General features: G+C 45.5%; 2 protein-coding genes across 8 annotated transcripts in view; one reads left to right on the forward strand and one right to left on the reverse strand.

Annotated features, from left to right (window-relative positions):
- Positions 1 to 4,584, forward strand: part of RBL2 (RB transcriptional corepressor like 2) — a 54,220-nt gene extending 49,636 nt beyond the window's left edge. For all 3 annotated transcript variants that reach the window (XM_032323268.1, XM_032323269.1, XM_032323271.1), the window contains one exon: positions 3,111 to 4,584. In XM_032323268.1, coding sequence (XP_032179159.1) covers positions 3,111 to 3,281 — 171 coding nt within the window. In that variant the 3' untranslated portion in view covers positions 3,282 to 4,584. The remainder of the gene's footprint in view (positions 1 to 3,110) is intronic.
- Positions 4,585 to 4,644: 60 nt separating this feature from the next.
- Positions 4,645 to 15,512, reverse strand: AKTIP (AKT interacting protein). 5 transcript variants are annotated; one of them, XM_032323274.1, is made up of 10 exons: positions 15,358 to 15,512; positions 11,583 to 11,694; positions 9,831 to 10,036; positions 7,833 to 7,897; positions 7,648 to 7,748; positions 7,094 to 7,182; positions 6,919 to 7,017; positions 6,719 to 6,826; positions 5,606 to 5,666; positions 4,645 to 5,447 (listed from the first exon to the last, which is right to left on the reverse strand). In XM_032323274.1, the coding sequence occupies exons 2-10, from the start codon at positions 11,622 to 11,624 to the stop codon at positions 5,337 to 5,339; spliced, it is 882 nt and encodes a 293-aa protein (XP_032179165.1). In that variant the 5' UTR covers positions 11,625 to 11,694; positions 15,358 to 15,512; the 3' UTR covers positions 4,645 to 5,336. The 5 variants fall into 5 exon arrangements, with proteins under 5 accessions (XP_032179165.1, XP_032179166.1, XP_032179163.1 ...); XM_032323275.1 differs by lacking the exon at positions 15,358 to 15,512 and adding an exon at positions 14,329 to 14,435; XM_032323272.1 differs by lacking the exon at positions 15,358 to 15,512 and adding an exon at positions 14,134 to 14,273.
- Positions 15,513 to 17,835: the final 2,323 nt, after the last annotated feature.

Consider the following 17,835-nt stretch of genomic DNA (forward strand, 5'->3'; position numbering starts at 1 on the left):
GTTTGTGAACATGGTTTACACAAAGACTTCTTAGGTAGCAGAATCAAAAGCACAATCCATAAAAGACTGATAAATCAGACTTCCATCAAAATTAAGAATTCCTGCTCTTTAAAAAACAAGCTGCAAACTGGGAGAAAAGTTCACAAACCTCTTACCTGATGAAGGATTTAATTCTGTAACATATAAAGGATTATCAAAATGCAAAAGGAAAACCAACCAACCAGATTTAAAACTACGCAAAAGATCCAAACATGCTTCATCCATTACATGCCTGTTAGGATGGCTAAAACCAGAAAACGTTAGTAACAAATTCTGGCGATGATAACGGAGCACTGGGAACTTTTATGTATTCCTGGTGGGAATTCAAAATGATCCAGCATAGCTCTAATACCTGGAAAACAGTTTGGCATTTTCTTACAAACATGCCCTTACAATATAACCAATAATTTCACTTCTAGATGTTCACCCAAGGTTCATACAAAACACATACATGGACATTTAAAACTATTCCTAATTGCCAAAAAGTGGGAAACCACCCACATGTCCTCCAGCTGGCCAGTGGATAAGCAGACCTGTGGTATGCCTGAGTGATGGCCAACTACTTTGCCGTAAAAGGGAACTAACTACTGATACACCCGGCAACACGGATGAGCCTCAGATGCGTTGGTGCTTAAGTGAAACCCCCTGGATTCGGTAGGCCACTTACTATAGGGTTTCATTTCTGAGAGAGTCTGGAAAAGGCAAACTATAGGGACAAGGAACACATTATCAGGGCTTGCTGGCAGGGGGCCCCCGAGCTGTGTCCCTTAACTAGCAATGTGGGAATTTGGGGGGAACGAAGAAACTTATTTATTGTGGTACTTACAGGGCTGTGTTTGTCAAAATATGTACCACTATATATTTTTAAGAGTGAGTTTTACTGTAAGTAAACCTTTAAAAAATGACATTTTGGGCAAAAAAAGTCAGACTAACCATCTAAATCAGTGGCTTTCAATCTTACCTATCACCACCTGGAAAGGTTTCAGAAAAATTTTTGCAGAGAATTGGGAGTTTCTCCAATAAATAACAAAATGAGACTGCTGAAGAAACATCTGTCATCATGACTGAGTAGATGATAGCTGAGCTCAGAAGTACCTCGGGTCTAGAACCAATTACACCACCATAAGAAGAGAATTCTAAAATACCACACAAGGTAATTAACATGATTGGGGACCATTAGTAACATTTATCAGGGCAGTTCGGCATATTGGTACAGTCTTGTCAAGTATTAGAACATTGCTTGTCTTAAACAAGTGGGAGGAAATCATACATGAACGGGATTAAACGAGGACAGCACACAGCAGCTAAAGAGATGTGCATCTGTACTGATACGGAAAGATCTAAGATGCAGTGTTGACTGAGCAACTGTTCCAAACAACACACAAAATACGCCATTTCAGTTTTTTTTAAGTTGGCTCCACATCCAGCAAGGAGCCAGACGTGGCACTTGAACTCATGACCCCAAGATGAAGACCTGAACTGAGATCGAGAGTCGGATGCTTAACCAACTGAGCTATCCAGGTGCCCCTGCCATTTCAAATTTTTTTTAAACCCCACTTAGTAGACAGTATTACATTTCTAGTGAGTGCATTTGTAGATAGAAAGCAGAGGCTCTACAGTAGCCTGATCAGTCCAGTGAATGAAAAGTAACAGTGGGTGTCCCAGGAATTTGGTGAGGATAAGAAGTCTCAGCATATTCTGTATGAGCTTTTGGGGGGAGTAAGAATTTGTATTTTAAATATGTACCTGTGCAAATTGTGTAAGATACTATGAATTGTATATAAATTGTATTTAACACATTACATACATTATATATGGCATAAATGTGCTGTGTATATTGTTATATAGTTATATACTATATATTTCACAAGATATGTATACATTATATGCACCTAACAATTTAAGGAATAGTCAAGTGAATACGAGACTAGAGTTTAGGAATGCAAGAGGGTAGAAGAGAAAGTCAAAGGAAAGCTTCCTGAGAGTGGTTGAGGTTTGGGAGGGTGCATATGCTAGTAATAAAGAATACTGATTTTATTTAAAACCTCAGAAAAATTATTTTAAAATAAAGAATAAAATATGAATAAAATAGGCCTAGGATTAGCCTTAAGATAGTCTGGTGAATGGGAAATGAATGAGGGTATAGATCAAGCATGACGGACCAAAACTGGCCCAGTGTGGTGATCACTAGGGCAGAGTTCATTACCCCCCTCTCTCTGCTTTCCTGTTTGAGAGTTCATGTAATAAGTGCGGGTGAATGTGGTGAGTATATTTTCCCTAAGGAAACATAGACAGAGTGAAGCAGCGTGTGAAAAAAAAAAAATGTGGCCAACAAACTGCCAGAAAATAACGTGGCCACTGATTTTTGGGGCTTTGGAGAAACTTAGTGCTGAAGGCTTTATATATACGTCCAATCTTGCTGGCATCCTGGCAGTTTTTCCTCAATCAGGGTTCCTCACATTAACCACAGAAGACAAATTTGTCAAATTTTTCTCAACTCTCCGATGGATGAGAAAATAACTAGTACCTTCTAGATCATACTAATAAATTACTTATAATGGATACTTTAGGGAATTAAGGTTTACTTGTCCTGTGAAATTCCAGTTTGGAACCACTGCTAAAAAATGAGTAACACTAGACTGAAAGGGGCATAATACTGTGTAAAAGCACACTATTTTTTAAAAAAGAAAAATGGAGACATACGGAATTGACTAAGGCACAGCAAGGTGATGCTCCATAACTATTGTAAAACAACAAAATCACAAATTCGTGAATTCTTATTTTTGGAAAAGTTTACATCAGAATCACCCCTGGAGCTTGTTAAAAAAAGAGAAACACTCTGCCCTCCAACCCAGTCAGTCATCAGTGTCAGCCAGCTGAGAAGTAAAATTGTAAAGGTATAATTCAGTAGTTAGTTTCTTTATAAAGATGTTCAAACTCTTTAACCCACTGAGCCACCCAGGCTCCCCAAGATGTTCGAACTCTTGAAACTCATTTGAGGTTCTCTGACATATCACTGAACTTGACGTATGAGCATTTTAAAGTTTTGTATGTTTTTCCCCCCACTCTAGAGACTGAGAGAAATTAACAGTATGATACGAACAGGAGAAACTCCAACCAAAAAGAGAGGGATTCTTTTGGAAGATGGAAGTGAATCACCTGCAAAAAGAATTTGCCCAGAAAATCATTCTGCCTTATTACGTCGTCTCCAAGATGTAGCTAATGACCGAGGTTCTCACTGAGGTTAGTCGGTTGTACTGAAACGGTCTTTTCACAAACTGTTGGGCAGCACCGGTAATGCATGCTAGATTATGGGGCTCGTTTCCTAATCTTCCAGTATCCTTAGGATATCTCTACTCATCCCAACTGCCTTTTTCCTATCACTCAGTGCTTGCCATCAAGGCTGCTTAGAATCCAGACAGGATTTTTTTTTTTTTTTTAACTCTTCAACAATGCTTTTGCAAGTATTACAGGGAACAGAGCGTGCTCAAATATATGTGTAAGAGGTCTCTGTTGACGTGCTCTGGCAGAGGGACTGGCTGTCAGTTCATTCCTACCTGTTTTGTGGTCAGCTTCTGGCCCTCATGAAAAGCAAAAACAAAAACTTAAGAGGTGTTTGTCCCAAAACGTTTGGTAGGAGTTAGGAGGATTTTGGTTCCTGAAACAGAACAAGGGAGAGAGCCCAGATTTGGAGCTCCTAGATTATCCCAAATCTCCCGTTCCCCTTATGTAATTCTTCCCTCTCCCCGTTAGGTGTGGTACAGTGTGGTAAGTGCTGGATTGTTTGGTGTGCAATGTGTGAGTGAATTTGTATAAGAAGTGGCACTTTAGGGCTGTAAAAAGCATGATTTTGTAACCCAGATTTTGCTGTATATTTGCGATGGCACTTTCTACAATGTGAACTTCATGGAGTACAAAACTTCCAGGCTAAACATGCAATATCATCTTTGATGCTTTTGTACTTTTTTTAAACTGTTCAAGCCCCAGTAGCCACCTTTGGGCATGTGTTTTAAATTCTCCAGTTTTTTGTTGTTAATAGGGATCAGCTAGCTAAGTAAAGATTTTAAATCAAGTTGAATTAAGGCAATATGGAAAATTATGACCTCTTATTTAGGAGGTAGTTATCTGAAAGACATGTGTCTATTAAGGTGACAAATTTAAGATATCTTTGGGTGTGTTCCTGGCAGTTTAAAAAATAGATTGGAGAATTTCGGTTTTTATTAGTACCTAGTACCATTTATAAAAATTAGAAATGTTATTTAACAAGCTATTGAATTATCTATATATACCTTTATTAATCACTATTGTTCCAGCAGTTTTAAAGTTGAACGAATAATCTTATTAGGGAGAAAATTCAATTGTAAATTGAATCAGTATAAACCAAGTTACTGGGTAACTTCATATTGCTCTGAAAGAAATATGGAACTTACACTGTTCAGTTAGAATAGTGGTGCAAAAATATTTATAAAACCTTTAAGATACTTACTGCTACTGTAATTTTATATGAAAATAAGTGTATTTTTCAATAAAGCATTTATAAGTTAATCTTTGTTTAGTTATATTGAGAAAGGGCTATTTAGTTTCCTGCATAAATGACAAAGAACAATCATTTATTGGTTTATTTTTGTTTCTACAAAACACATTAGTCATTCATCATTTAAATATCTGACTTCATTAGAAACCGTTTTAACACTTTCTCCCTCCTGCCATAAAAATACAGTAAGTAATTTCCTTTTAAAAAAAAAGAAAAAAAACCTCAGCTATGAACAAGTGTTCTGGTTTCCTCTCACTCACCTAATGTGTACCTCAGTGATTGACAGGAGTCTGTAAAGTAGTAAGACAGCAGACTGAGGACTGAGGTTCGGATGATCTTCCATTTCCAAGTGCTCATCAGCTACGGAACCTGTTCTCTCTACCTCCTTCTCGTCCTGACATTATATACAACTGAAACCACGCATGTCAGAGTCACGAGAGTGCCGAACTCTGCTACTCTATTAGTTTAAATGAACGTAACTTACCTTTAGCGTTATATTCAGAAAAATACTTAAGCCTCGAGGTCCCCAATAATTTGGAGTACTCAACTAGATAACCACCCTAAAGACACTTCTGACAGAAGTAATGCATTACTTAGAGAGAGGTTTCCAAAACTTGCTGTTAGAACCCACGCACACACGGACACACTGATACCAGTCCTCGTTCGCACAGTTTTACTCTTCCGGCAGTCCTTTGCCATCGGTCAGCTCTAACTAGGCCCGAGTCCGGCAGGAAAGTGCACGGTGCACCAGATTCACCAGCGCTTAAGTTGCTACTGTTTTCTCTTCTTTACTGAAAGGTTGTACTGAACCAGGCTTTACCCATGACAGGCCGGCAACGTGAACACTTTTATTGTGCTGTTCTTCAGGCTTCTTCTAGGCATAATCAAAAACAGACATTAACATAAGACTGATGGAGTCGGTCCTGTACAAACTCATTTCCCAAAAAGTTACTTGTATATAATGAGTAATCTCCAGCGAAGACATTTCAGAAAGGAAACCATTAATGATTTCAAAAATGGTTAAGTACTCACCTTCTGAGTCAGCATCTTTTCTCTGGCTTCATCATGTACAGAAGGATTCCATGGAGAAAAGCTTAAGGAAGAGAGAAATATTTAAAAACTGCTTTGGCTTACTAAATTTGTAGAATATCCATTTATTCCCTTAACAAAACTTAACAAGGAGCAATAACCAGTTGTCAACATGTAAGTTTTAGATGTGACTCTAGATGATTCTTATAGGGTAACTCTCCCTTAGGAAGCACTTACACGTGTCACGTCAGCTCATTTCAGCTTCACAACCATCCCTGAAGTATTATTATTTACAGATGACGAAAGCGTGGCAGTCAAAGTAAGTCACTGCTCTGAGTCACCCAAGTCAGTAAGCGCAAAGTCCAGCCAGTCTGTCCGCAGAGGCCAGGCCTCTCACCCACTGGACCACCAGCCTTCCAGCAGTACGTGTTGCCAGAGAGCTAAATCACCAATTCCTCAGGTCTCAGTAATCCTTCAGACGCTTCCAAGATTAAATATCATAGTGATAAAGGAACGCGCTATTCACACTATTCGGTTTCCCCCCCTTTCCCCAAATCTGAGCATTAGTGGGTGATGTGGCAGTTTAAGAGAGGTTCCAGCTAAAACTGTCAGCTGAAAAGAAAAGTCTGGACATTTGAACGTGCACATAACAAGGATCCTTAGGAAATCAAAGTCACTAAATAGCTTGCTATTGGCACAATATGCCAGTCAATGTAAAGCTTTCTTTCTTTTTTTCTTTCTTTTCTTTTTTAAAGATTTTATTTATTTATTTGACAGAGAGAGACAGCAAGAGAGGGAATGCACGCAGGGGGTGTGGGAGAGGGAGAAGCAGGCTACCCGCCAGCAGGGAAGCGGGATCGAAACGGGACTTGATCCCAAGGCCCTGGGACCTGAGCCAAAGGCAGACGCTTAACAACTGAGCCACCCAGGTGCCCCGACGTAAAGCTTTCTGTTTCAGGGATACCTAAGAGGTATCAGAAAGCGAGCTGCCAACAAATTATAAAGGTTGTAGGCTAACAGATGATACACTCTTTTAAATCCCCATTCTAAGACCAGCTGAAACATGGAACTACAGGATGGCAAAAGTGCAGTTTATCTAGATCGTGAGCCACTTACCTAATTGCGTAGGGGTCTTCTATCTTAGGTTGGTCAAACAAACGAGCCGTGCACATCTTAACACTGTCCACCACTTTGCTTTTAAAAAGCTGAACATCTTTTTCATACCTGCATTAAAAGTTTAATTCAAAAAGTTACCAACGTAATCTACTTAGCTGCACTGTCAAATGTATCTAAAAGGACAAAGCAAAGGAACATACAGAACTGCAGCCTCTGGGTTTAGGGGGCTTGATGTATCAATCTTGTAGAAAACTCTCCTTGCGTACATTAAAACTTGCCAAATGTGATTATGGTTCCGCCTAAAGAGAAACACGTAGGATCACTAAAGTATCGTCCTGCTGACGTAGGTCACCAAAGTAAATCTCATTTACTAACCTCCATTTTGCAAATGCTCTCTTGACATCCAGTTCCCCTGAGGTGGGGTCGACTAGCGGGTGAAAGACCGGAATATCGAACACCAAGCGCTGTATTTAAAGAGAGAGACGTGTCCTTCAGTGGAAGCAGGGAGCTTACTGGACCCATTCAGAGAGGTGTAAGGGGAGCTTCAGGACAAGGCACTCATGGTATTTTAAGTCAAAGAGCTGCCTCAAGAGGGATACGTAACAACTTCCACCATTTTCCTGTAAAACTCAATTTTGCAACCAGAGGGCAGGCACCCTTTGCTCTGCTGTAGCACAACACTGCCGTGTGCACAGCCAGCCTCCCTCACACACCCTGAGCAGAGAAACAAGGGACACTAAGGGCAGAGGTTGGCGTGGCAAAAGATGCAACAAAGCACAAAAATCCCCTCCAAAAACGACTGCATAGACAAAACATTTTGGGAAACTGAAATCGTAAAATGAGCTCAGGAAAAGAACCAAGGAATCTTTCAAGCTCTTTAAGTCCTCCTCGGACCCAGCAAAGGAAGGCAGACTGGACACCTTACTTACGGGGCAGTCACCATCTGGGTAGTTATCAGGGATGTAAACTGTAAACTTAAACACACCGTCTTGATACAGTCCATGCCGTATGAATATTACTCCAAACCACACTGTGGGGGAAAATAAACGGTTAAGACCCAAGTTTGTGTCAGAGGAACCAAATATGCTATAAATTTAGAACAAATCCTCCTTACTTAATGCAGAGCGGTAAGACGGCTGCACATAGACACCCGGCAGCTTCTGCTTCACGACCAAGGTACTAAAACAGAAGAATAGTAAAATTGTATGGCTAGAAATGACACATAGAGATCAAATCACCCTGCATTCACTTTTCGAGACAAGCACTAGTCCCCTGACGGGCAGCCAGCAGCTACCACACAAGCCAAGTCCTCACCATCTCACCCGGCCCAGGCTCGTACCCGTGTCCCAGCTTTCCAGATCAAGCTCACACAGAGAAAACAGGAGCCAGAGCCGGCCCCAGACGAAGAAAGTCAAGCCAAGCAGGGGTACACAAAGAATCAAGTTTTCTTCCCAGAAATCAACTTTCCCAAAACATCACCTTGGAAACCAACCAGTAGGTAATTCTGAACAATGCAAACTGATTTAAATTCTGGACGTTAAATTTTAGGAAAAAGATGTACAATTTTTGCTTTTGTGACTATGGACAATAGATTTCACCCACACACGTTCAAAAGCCTCCTGAAGCACGATTTTAGGTAATAAGCATAAAAATTCCCCACAACTGCCCTCACTTAGGTGTCATCTCAGCTGTGAACACCAGTCCATGTGGCAGAGGGCTGCGTTCAGACTTGTAGCGTTCTTGGCGAAGGCGGGCATGTGCGTGAGGCGCTCCCCACTCTGCTCTCCCCCTCAAGCGACCCCCCAACCCAGGTGCCTGTACTCTGTGGGCCCCACAGCAAGGGAGGACAAGGGCCCTGACAGAGGTGGTACGGGCTCTCTGGGACCTTGTCACCGTGCACCTAAAGGCACAAGGCTGAGATCAGACCTGGAACAGTGCTGACTTCGGGCTTTAAAATACGTTTAAACTGCCAAGTCTGGATTTTATTAAGAAACAACGTGTTGAACCTTAGTTGTCTGTCTGTATTACCTGTTTACCATCACATTTATTTGCGATCCTTTCCCTAAAGCTCGGCACGTCAGCATGCGCAGCTGGCAGATGTAGCTACTACGGGGAGGCCGTTTGGTGTTCTAATACAGACAGCAGATCTGGGCCAAAATAGACGCCTGTCCGGCCCACGGCCCAGCCTCAAACACAAGGCCTCCATTATAAAGCCAAAGGGACCACTGTCACCAAACCACACTCTGCCAGCAGCGCTGGGGCTTCAGACCCTCTAACCGGCACGACACGAGTAGAGTCAGGGAACGCTTGAGGATGCTGTACCATGACACAACTGAAGAATTCCTCCTCCACACTTCGGCCCCGGGAACACAAGCCCGCCAGCCCCCCGAGGTCGGTGTGACCAGCACTCTGGGCGGCGCGCCTCGCCTCCCGCTATGGATGCTGCGACTTCAGTCCAACCTTCAGCTTCTGGGACTAGTGTGATTCTCACCTGCAGAGCCTGAACCTTTGGGACTTCCCTGTCACTGCCTACTGCTGCTTCTGCAGGAGTCCAGTCCCCTGTGAAATGACAGGCCCTCAAATACACGAAGGCAGCTCTGATAAGTACTTCCTACGTGGTCTCTTCACCGAGTTGGCAGTTCCAGTTCCTTCCATTGCTGGCTCCTAAGGTCTGGCTTCCTGACCTCTGCCTACTGGGAGCCTCTCCTCAGTCTGTCAGGATGCCTCTTACGAGGTGGTCACCACAGTGGAGCCCAAGCTCCAGCTGGGTCTGACCCAAGAACAGATTCCTGCGTCCCACTGTCCCGTTCCCCACAACCGGCTCCTCAGGAGGGGACTTCCTCACCTCCTGCCAAGGCACACCAAAATTAAGTTACTCAGTTCTTGACCTACTTTAAGTGCTCAGTCTCAGGGTCTTCCCCTTGCTTTCCAAAACAGACGTGAAAATGCAAACCCATGTTTGCCTTTCAATCTTATTTATCGGATATCGGAGGGGGATGCACCTGAGCTTTAAGACTGAATGACGCAGGCGTTTACGGAGTGCACCGGAATAACCTTCCCTTTTCACCTTCAAAGGTCAGTCAGAATCTAACCAGACAGCTTCAGCACTTACAATTCTGCAAGAAGAGAGTATTCCAAGTAGAAGGGTCCGTAAGAAGCATGTGTGCCGTTTGTTGACTGTGCGGCTGGGGCGGGGGATGTAGGCTTAGTTATGGGTAAAGCGTTTTTGGGAATACAAGGCAGCTGTTTCTTTGGAGCAGCACGTGGAGGGCTGGTTATCACGTCCCCTGTTAATGCCTTCTCCTCACCGTCAGATCGCTGTTCGAGATGAAGTGGTGAGAACATCTGTTAGCATGAGTCTTAAATCACAAGAGTACCTGTATCACAGGTACAGGTACTCTTATCCTTGACCTGAAAGCTGGAATGACTCTTTCACAAGGAAGTTCTAGCATCACAATCAAGACGACTTGGAAGTCCTCTGAGTAGGCAGCTGGTTAGAAAGAGAGCAAAGCTGAAGGAAGACTAAAGCAACAGGAAAAAAAAAATTTAAAGCTACATCTGAGAAAACGCCAGTATTTACAGGATGTATACGAAACAGACAAAGAAATGGTTTCTTCTGGTGACCCCAAAAAGAGGGCAAGGGGTTACTTAGCAACTAGACAACCATAAGAGAAGAGTCCCTTGGCTCTTAGGTCCTGCAGAAGCAGCTCAAAGCAAACAGTAGAGGTGACTGAAACTGTAGTCACACCACGTGGTGTGAGCACCTCGAGAGCTTAGAAACAGCGGAAGGAGCTATGCTCTGCCTTGCGCTGCTCTGATTCTGATCTTGTCCCTGATGGAGATGATCTCCATCTGGACTCTGCCCAGCACAGTCAGTCAGCCTAAGTCAAAGACAAAGGTCTACATGAGTCAGAAATGAAACCACCATCTCATGGGCACTTCCTTGGCTCAAGTAGAGCCAAAGGCTGTTTAAATTACCTGCATTAAAAATGGGTATCACGTACATAGGAAAAAAGAGGATTCCTGGAGGTGGTCTCTTAGAGGTGGAGTTACAGGTTATATTCATTCTGTCTGCATTTTTAAAGTTTTCTTAAAATGTATTGGTTTTGCGATTTAAAAATAAGACCTTTTGTTTGGAGAAAATAATCCATACCCTCAAGTCTGAGCTGACTACATTGGACTGGTCTTTCTCAAAGCTTCTTGGACTGTGGAATCTTGCAAATTAGTAGAAAAACTACTATAATAATGTGTCACAAATTTCATCCTGTGTAAATATACCTGAAAAAATAATCTTAGAATTGTGATTACCAGGATGATTTTCAATTTGATGCCATCCAACTCTCAGAAGCTAACTTTAATCAGCAAAATAAATTATTTCTCAAAAGTAAAAACTAGGGGTCCCTGGCTGGCTCTGTTGGAAAAGCATATGACTCTTGATCTCAGGGTTGTTAATTCAGGCCCCATATTGGGTACAGAAATTACAAAAATAAATAAATAAATAAATAAAATTAAAACAAAACAAAATAAGCAAAGCCAGGTAATTTCATTAAGATTATAGGCAACTTTAGTATGAATTATTCTTGACCTCTACTTTGACTCAAATGGGTTTCCTCATTAAATTTATTTATTTTTATTTTTATTTTTTTTTTAAAGATTTTATTTATTTATTTGACAGAGAGAAATCACAAGTAGATGGAGAGGCAGGCAGAGAGAGAGAGAGGGAAGCAGGCTCCCTGCTGAGCAGAGAGCCCGATGCGGGACTCGATCCCAGGACCCTGAGATCATGACCTGAGCCGAAGGCAGCGGCTTAACCCACTGAGCCACCCAGGCGCCCCTCCTTGTTAAATTTATTAACTATACCTACTTTGCGGACAGAGCTTGCAGACATACTCCAGAAAGGGTTCATAACGTGGACTCCAAACAAAGAAATTCAGTGGTCTGTGTCATCAAACTTCTGTCCTCAGAAGTCACTTTACCTAAAAATGAGATGGGAAAACACAGAAACATACCAACAGCAACAGTTAAGATTTCCAAAACAGTTAAATACTAAATTTGACACTCTTAAATAAAAATTCAACATAACATTCTAGAATATATAGTTATAAAAATGAGGGGAAAAAAGTCTTCAGAAAGTTTCCTTCAGCAAACCCCTCCTTCTTCTGAATCCAGTTTCTTTCCCACCTTTAAATGCCTATGAGAATCTTTGTAATGAGTCCTCGGCCAGGATTCAGAATATTCAGTGACACAGTTCAGCTTCGGTGCCAGAACCAGAGGATACGGATGGACTACAACAGTTGCTACTAGCATACATAGGCATTCGATTATAGGGACAGGCACGGGCAGGGAACACTGAACCCACATACACAAAAGGTCTATCACTTTTCAGAGTTATGGTAATTAAAGAGCCAAGGGGTTTATTTATGTCTTACAACAGTTGTTTTAAGTATAAAATTATTATTCCCCGCAAAACCAGTAGCCAGAGACATAACAGAGAGAAGGTAGAGCAGGTAAGAGAGCGAGGATAACTGGGTCCTGGCAGGATCATCCCTGAGAAATGGTCTTTTTCTGTGCTTAATGTGTGGAAACTACAGGATGAGATGCTGAAGGAATGGCCAAGCGGTACATACAAATGCGAGAGAGGAGTGCAGAGACATTTCACAAATAAATCTCCCAGAAAAGCTTCAAGTACTGGACAAGAAAGTATGCCTCAAAGGTCACAGAGTCAGTGGGTCATTTGCTAAAAATACAGAGAAAGAGGCAGAGGAAAAGCAGCAAGTCAAGCTGTAAGAAAAACTTCCCCGCTCTGATGATTTTCTCCAAGCTCGGTTATGTGGAAAGCACAGCTCCTTCTCTGAATTCCTACTTGCACCAAATGAAAAGGCTGAAGGTTAAAAGGGTCAAAACTTAGCAACATTCTGCTAAACTCGTAAGAAGCATATCATGAGAAAAACCTGTACCAAATCCCGACAGCAAAAATTTTTATGACAAGCCTATGATATCCGCAGGTGGGTACCAAGTGTCCATACCTCAGCGGTGCCAATTACTGCTGTTTTCCTTGCCACGGCATAATGCCACCCAGTAATTAAATCAAAGGAATGAGGCTCCTGGTTCTTCCACTAACCTGTTGACTTACACCTACTATAGAGCAACTTTTTGTAGAGAGCTCTCCACAAACCTGCCTTTAAAGGTGACTAGGGCACAGAGGAGAATGACTGGGACCTCAAAACTGTGTGCTGGCATCTTCCCGTTTGGCCCAAATGAAATTGATGGTTTTTCAGATCCAGAGTAATGTACGGCACCTTGCTGTCATCTAGGATACATCTGACTTAACAGAGGATCCCTCCCCTTGGGATGCAGTGCTCACCACCATGTAAATTTCCTGAAGTGATTCATTCACCTGTATGGTCCCTTCCAAATCTAACACCTAAAGATTCCATGACTCTGCCTTTAAGAATCCAAACCTGCCCCCCCAGCTCCTGTTACCTTTAAGCAAAAGGTAGTTTCTACTGCTTGCCTGTGTTTCTAGTAGCACCATAATCACCTGAAGATTAACTACTCGGTTTATTACAAGTCTAGTCTACCCAGACAGGGTTCAGCATTTTCCAATAGGAGTGACATAGACGGAAGGAAGCCCTAGGGAACAATTGGAGAATTTCTCCTGTTTTGGCCATACAAACCAAACAGGACGGTCTTCCTTTACGTCATACAGCTGAGAAATCAGTGTCTTGGACCTGCACGAATGATCTGAACATGGCTTGAGCCCAAACTCAGAAGGGTGCTGCTTTCCTACGTGCCACAATCCCTAAATAGGCACTAACTTAAAAGCCTTAAATTCCGCGTTAAGAGGAGGCAAGAGTACGGCACCGAGAAAGGACCAAAAACCTTGGCCCTGGCCGGGATCGCTGCGGACAGCCCGGACCGGCACCCTCGCCCAGGGCGGAAATCCATCTCCACACACACACGGAATCCGGACAAACCTGTCTCGGGGTGATGCAAGGCGCGGGCCGTGTCCCAGCTTCGCAGCTAGTTCGAGGCTGGCCCGGGCCCGCAAGCCCCTCCGGTGGGGAGCTGAGGGCCTCCAGGGCTCGAGGACGCCCCCCCACCACAACGAGGGCGCAGGACGGAGGCGGGGAGGGCGGGCCGCGGGACTCGGCGAGCCAGTCGGGCCCGCCTCCCTTCCTCAGGCAGCCGGGCCCAGCACCCGGACAGCCCCAGCGCCGGCCCGCGGACCGCGGTGCAGCAGGTGCCTGCAAACCCGGACAGGTGCCCGGCCCCGCCCCCGTGTCCCAGCGCGGCCGCCGTCGCTACGGAGTCGAGAGCTCCGGGTAGGGCGGACAAATGCCGGGCCGAGGACGCTAGCGGTTCAGGTTTAAGGATTCCACGGGCCTCCCGTCCCTCCCAGCAGTGCACCTCACCTCGGCGTCTTCAACGCAGTGCTCCCGGCAGCTGAGCGCCGTCGCAGCCCCACAGCATCTCTGGCCGCAGCGCCAGCCCGGCCCCTGCCTGCTCCCCGCCCCGCCCTGCTCTCGGTGTTGGGCCCCGCCCTCTGCCCCACGCCCCTGGGCCAGGACGCTTCCGCCCAGCCTCCCGGCGCCAAGTGGCTGCCATACCAGTCCGTCAAGCACGTTCTTCCGGGGGCGTTGGGGCGACTGCACTCCACTCTGCCAATCAAGTCAGCTCCGCTCGGGTGGGGCAGCACTTGACCCTCCCCTTACGTAACAGCGCCCAGAGTGAACTGTCAGTCACGGAAATCTCAGCCCCGGGGGAGGGACGGGGAGGAAACAAACAAGCACCTGAGCGTAATTGGCGATGACATCCGTCAGTCATCATAGAGGCCCGCCCACAGGTTTGTGCGTGGCCGCTGCAGCCATTTAGAGAGGCAGTGACTGCGGGTTTTCTGAGTCCCCGCGGTGGCAGGGCGAGGGCGGGGCTAGCTTCCCCGAGAGAGAGACCTGAGGGAGGGCTCGGCCGGCGGTGGGAGCTCCCTACTCTGGGGGCGGGGGGCGCTACGAGCCCTGAGACCCCTCAGCTCCCCGGAGTGGTGGGAGGGGGCACCAGGGTGGCTGACAGGACGGGGGAACCTACTGGAAGGTTTTATGTAACGTTGAGAAACGCAGTGTTACCGGTCACAGAATGGAGGAGCGCGCGGTGGGAGCTCAGCCCTGTCCGCGCTTGGCGGTAGTGCTGCCAGAGGAGCTTGTTAAGAATGTACCCGTCAGACTGAAGCTACAGAACCCGAACCCAGGGGGGCGCTGAGCGACGGGAGTCACATCTGCCACAAGTTCCTCGGGTGGCTCTGGTGCGTGCCGAAGTCCGGGGACCTCTTCCATGGCAACAGAGCTCCTGGTCCCTGACTCCTAAGTCTTTTGACCCCACAAACCCTCACTCTGATCCAGAACGCTTGCACCCCGTCTCACCGTTTACTGCTCAACAGTTTGCCTCGGAAGCCACTCCCGGCTGCAAACAAGATCTCGACTCAGCCGGCCTTCCCAGGCACAGCCGGCGCCGGCCTCCTCCTCACGGTCCCCTCTCACTTCCCACGACCGTCGCCAGCCCCATTCCGTGACGGCTGCCCTTTTCTTAGGATGGTGCCTTTTCTCGGGGCGCCCTTCCCATCTGCACCTGACTCCGTGTCTTACAGTGCTCAGAAGAGAAGGCTTCTCTGACCAGGTTGATCCGTTTGGGGTTGCTTTTGAGATCCTGGTAGAAATGACCTCGAATGGCAGGAAGCCAGACTCTCCTCTTGTTAATCCCCAGGGCTGGTTCTGAAACCCGACTTCCTCCCGTAGCTGAAAAACACTTTTGTCCAGGCTGAATACACTTGGGAGTGTTGTCCTGCCCTTAGTATTAGAGTCAGTCCGTATGAAGAGGGAGGGAGGCAAGCAGGAAATCCTTTCCTCTGGCCACAGGTGGTCTCCCTGGCACCTACATGGCCCAATCCCTCCCGACCTTGTTTGCAGGCTCATTATCCTCTCCCAGACTGATGTTACCCTCCACTCTCTGCCTCGCCAGCTCCTTCCTTCCCCCAGGACTCATGTATGTTACTGCAGCCCAGAGCTCTCCACTGAGCTTCCATCGTTCACAACCAATTGCCCACAACCGCCCTAGATGCCTCAGGCAAGCATCGGTTAGAATCCTTGGGGTGGCACCTGCCAGAAAACCCAGCTCACACTGGCTTCCATAGCAAGGGGGATTTATCTCACAAGGTAGGGCGGGCTCTGGGGGCCGGTGCCCTGGGCTTCAGACAGAGGCATACCCAAATGTGGCAATGCCTAGCAACGTGAAAGGATCCTTTTCTTCCAACCTTTTCCAAAGAGCAAGAATACCTTACCCGGAAGGGGTCCAGAAGAATGCCCGCGTTCCAGTGACCAGAGAGGAGTCCCTGGGTCTCCATCCACAACTAAACCAGTCAAGAGCAAGTGGAATGAGACTGCCATGATGGGCCAGAGCTAGTCAAGGTGTACTTGCTCTTTAGGGAAGGTGGGGACATAATCACATTTGCATTTTGAGAAGGCCACCAGAGGAGGACACCATTTGGGAAGCCATTGCAGTTGCTGAGCAAGGGACAGCTGCACAAAGATAATAGTAGAGAAGGAGAAGGGGATGCATTGGAGAGAGATTTAAGAGGTGGAGTGGACAAGCCTGGGCCAGAGATAAGACACGGGGGATAGGGATACGAAGACAGAGGGTATCATGGAGGACACCTAGATTTTTGGCCTGAGCTACGGGGTGGATGGTGAGAACATTCACCACGATGAGTGACCGTAAGCCATGCTGTTTATGGGAGGGTGGGAAATGCGATGGGTAATGTCAGGGGTGTTTCTATGAGTACTGTTACTTGTGTACCTGATATCCACATCCCTCTTCTTCATTGCTGACAGGTCCTCAATGCTTATTGAGGAGTCCAACCCTTTAGTGGTTTCCCATAGCTCTTAGGACAAGACTAGTGGCACGACTGGGACAGCACCTGTCCAGCCCCATCTGCCCTAGACTGTAGTCACTTGCATTCTTTTAATTTCTAAGGTGTGATACTCTCCCACCACACCCCACTGCAAAGGTGGGGCCTTTGAACTGGTTGTCTCCTTTGCCTGGAACCTTCTTTTTTTCTCCCCTACACAGATCTCAGCTGAAACACCACTTCCTCAGGGAGATTTTCCATTCTGGGGAGAGGACCTACTAGTGTCTGTCTCCCTCACTACACAGGAAGCTCCACGAGGTCGGGACCGTGTGCTTCTCCCTTCATGGTCTCCCCGACAGCCAATCCAATGGCTGGATGTAGTAGGTATGCAAGAATATTTGACAAGTGAGGGGCAGAAGCAACTAAAGTAAATTTAAAACCTGCGTGCCCCCAGCTTTGCATCAAGAAGAGTAGGTCATTATGAAAACAAGGATGATGGGACTCCAAGAGAAATGAAGCAGCCTCAAGGCACCATTTTCTTTTCTTTTCTTTCTTTCTTAAGATTGTATTTATTTATTTGACAGACAGAGATCACAGAGAAGCAGGGAGAGAGAAAGGAGGAAGCAGGCTCCCGGCTGAGCAGAGAGCCCGATGCGGTGCTTGATCCCAGGACCCCGAGATCATGACCTGAGCCGAAGCTGGAAGCTTTAACCTACTGAGCCACCCAGGTGCCCCAAGGCACCATTTTCTTAAGAGTGAAATAGATACTCTTCAACATGGTGTTGGGAACACTGGACGGCAACAAGCAAAAGAATGAAACAGGACCACTTTCTCACACCATATAGAAAAATAAACTCAAAATGGATTAAAGATCTAAATGCAAGACCCGAAACTATAAAAGTTCTAGAGAGAGAGAGCAGGCAGTTATTTTTCTGACATCAGCTGTAGCAACATTTTTCCAGATACCTCTCCCAAGGCAAAGGAAACAAAAGCAAAAATAAGCTATTGGGATAACATTAAAATGAAAAGCTTCTGCACGGCCAAGAAAACAGTCAATAAAACTGAAAGGCAACCTGTGGAATGGGAGAAGATATCTGCAAATGACACAGCCAATGATGAACCTCTAAAACTCAACACCCAAAAGCAGATAATCCAATTTAAAAATGGGCAGACAACATGAACAGACATTTCTTCAAAGAAGATATCCAGACGGCCAGCA

The sequence above is a fragment of the Mustela erminea genome, chromosome 19 (assembly GCF_009829155.1).
Source record: "Mustela erminea isolate mMusErm1 chromosome 19, mMusErm1.Pri, whole genome shotgun sequence".
NCBI lineage: Eukaryota > Metazoa > Chordata > Mammalia > Carnivora > Mustelidae > Mustela > Mustela erminea.

What these genes read in the sequence shown, in the direction of transcription:
- AKTIP (XM_032323274.1), bottom strand. Translation starts at nt 11,624, where the DNA reads ATGAACCCTTTCTGGAGTATGTCTGCAAGCTCTGTCCGCAAA. An exon ending in CTGCAAGCTCTGTCCGCAAA is followed by an intron (nt 10,037 to 11,582) that starts GTAGGTATAGTT and finishes CATCTCGAACAG; the next exon opens with CGATCTGACGGTGAGGAGAA. An exon ending in GTCTTACCGCTCTGCATTAA is followed by an intron (nt 7,749 to 7,832) that starts GTAAGGAGGATT and finishes TTTCCCCCACAG; the next exon opens with TGTGGTTTGGAGTAATATTC.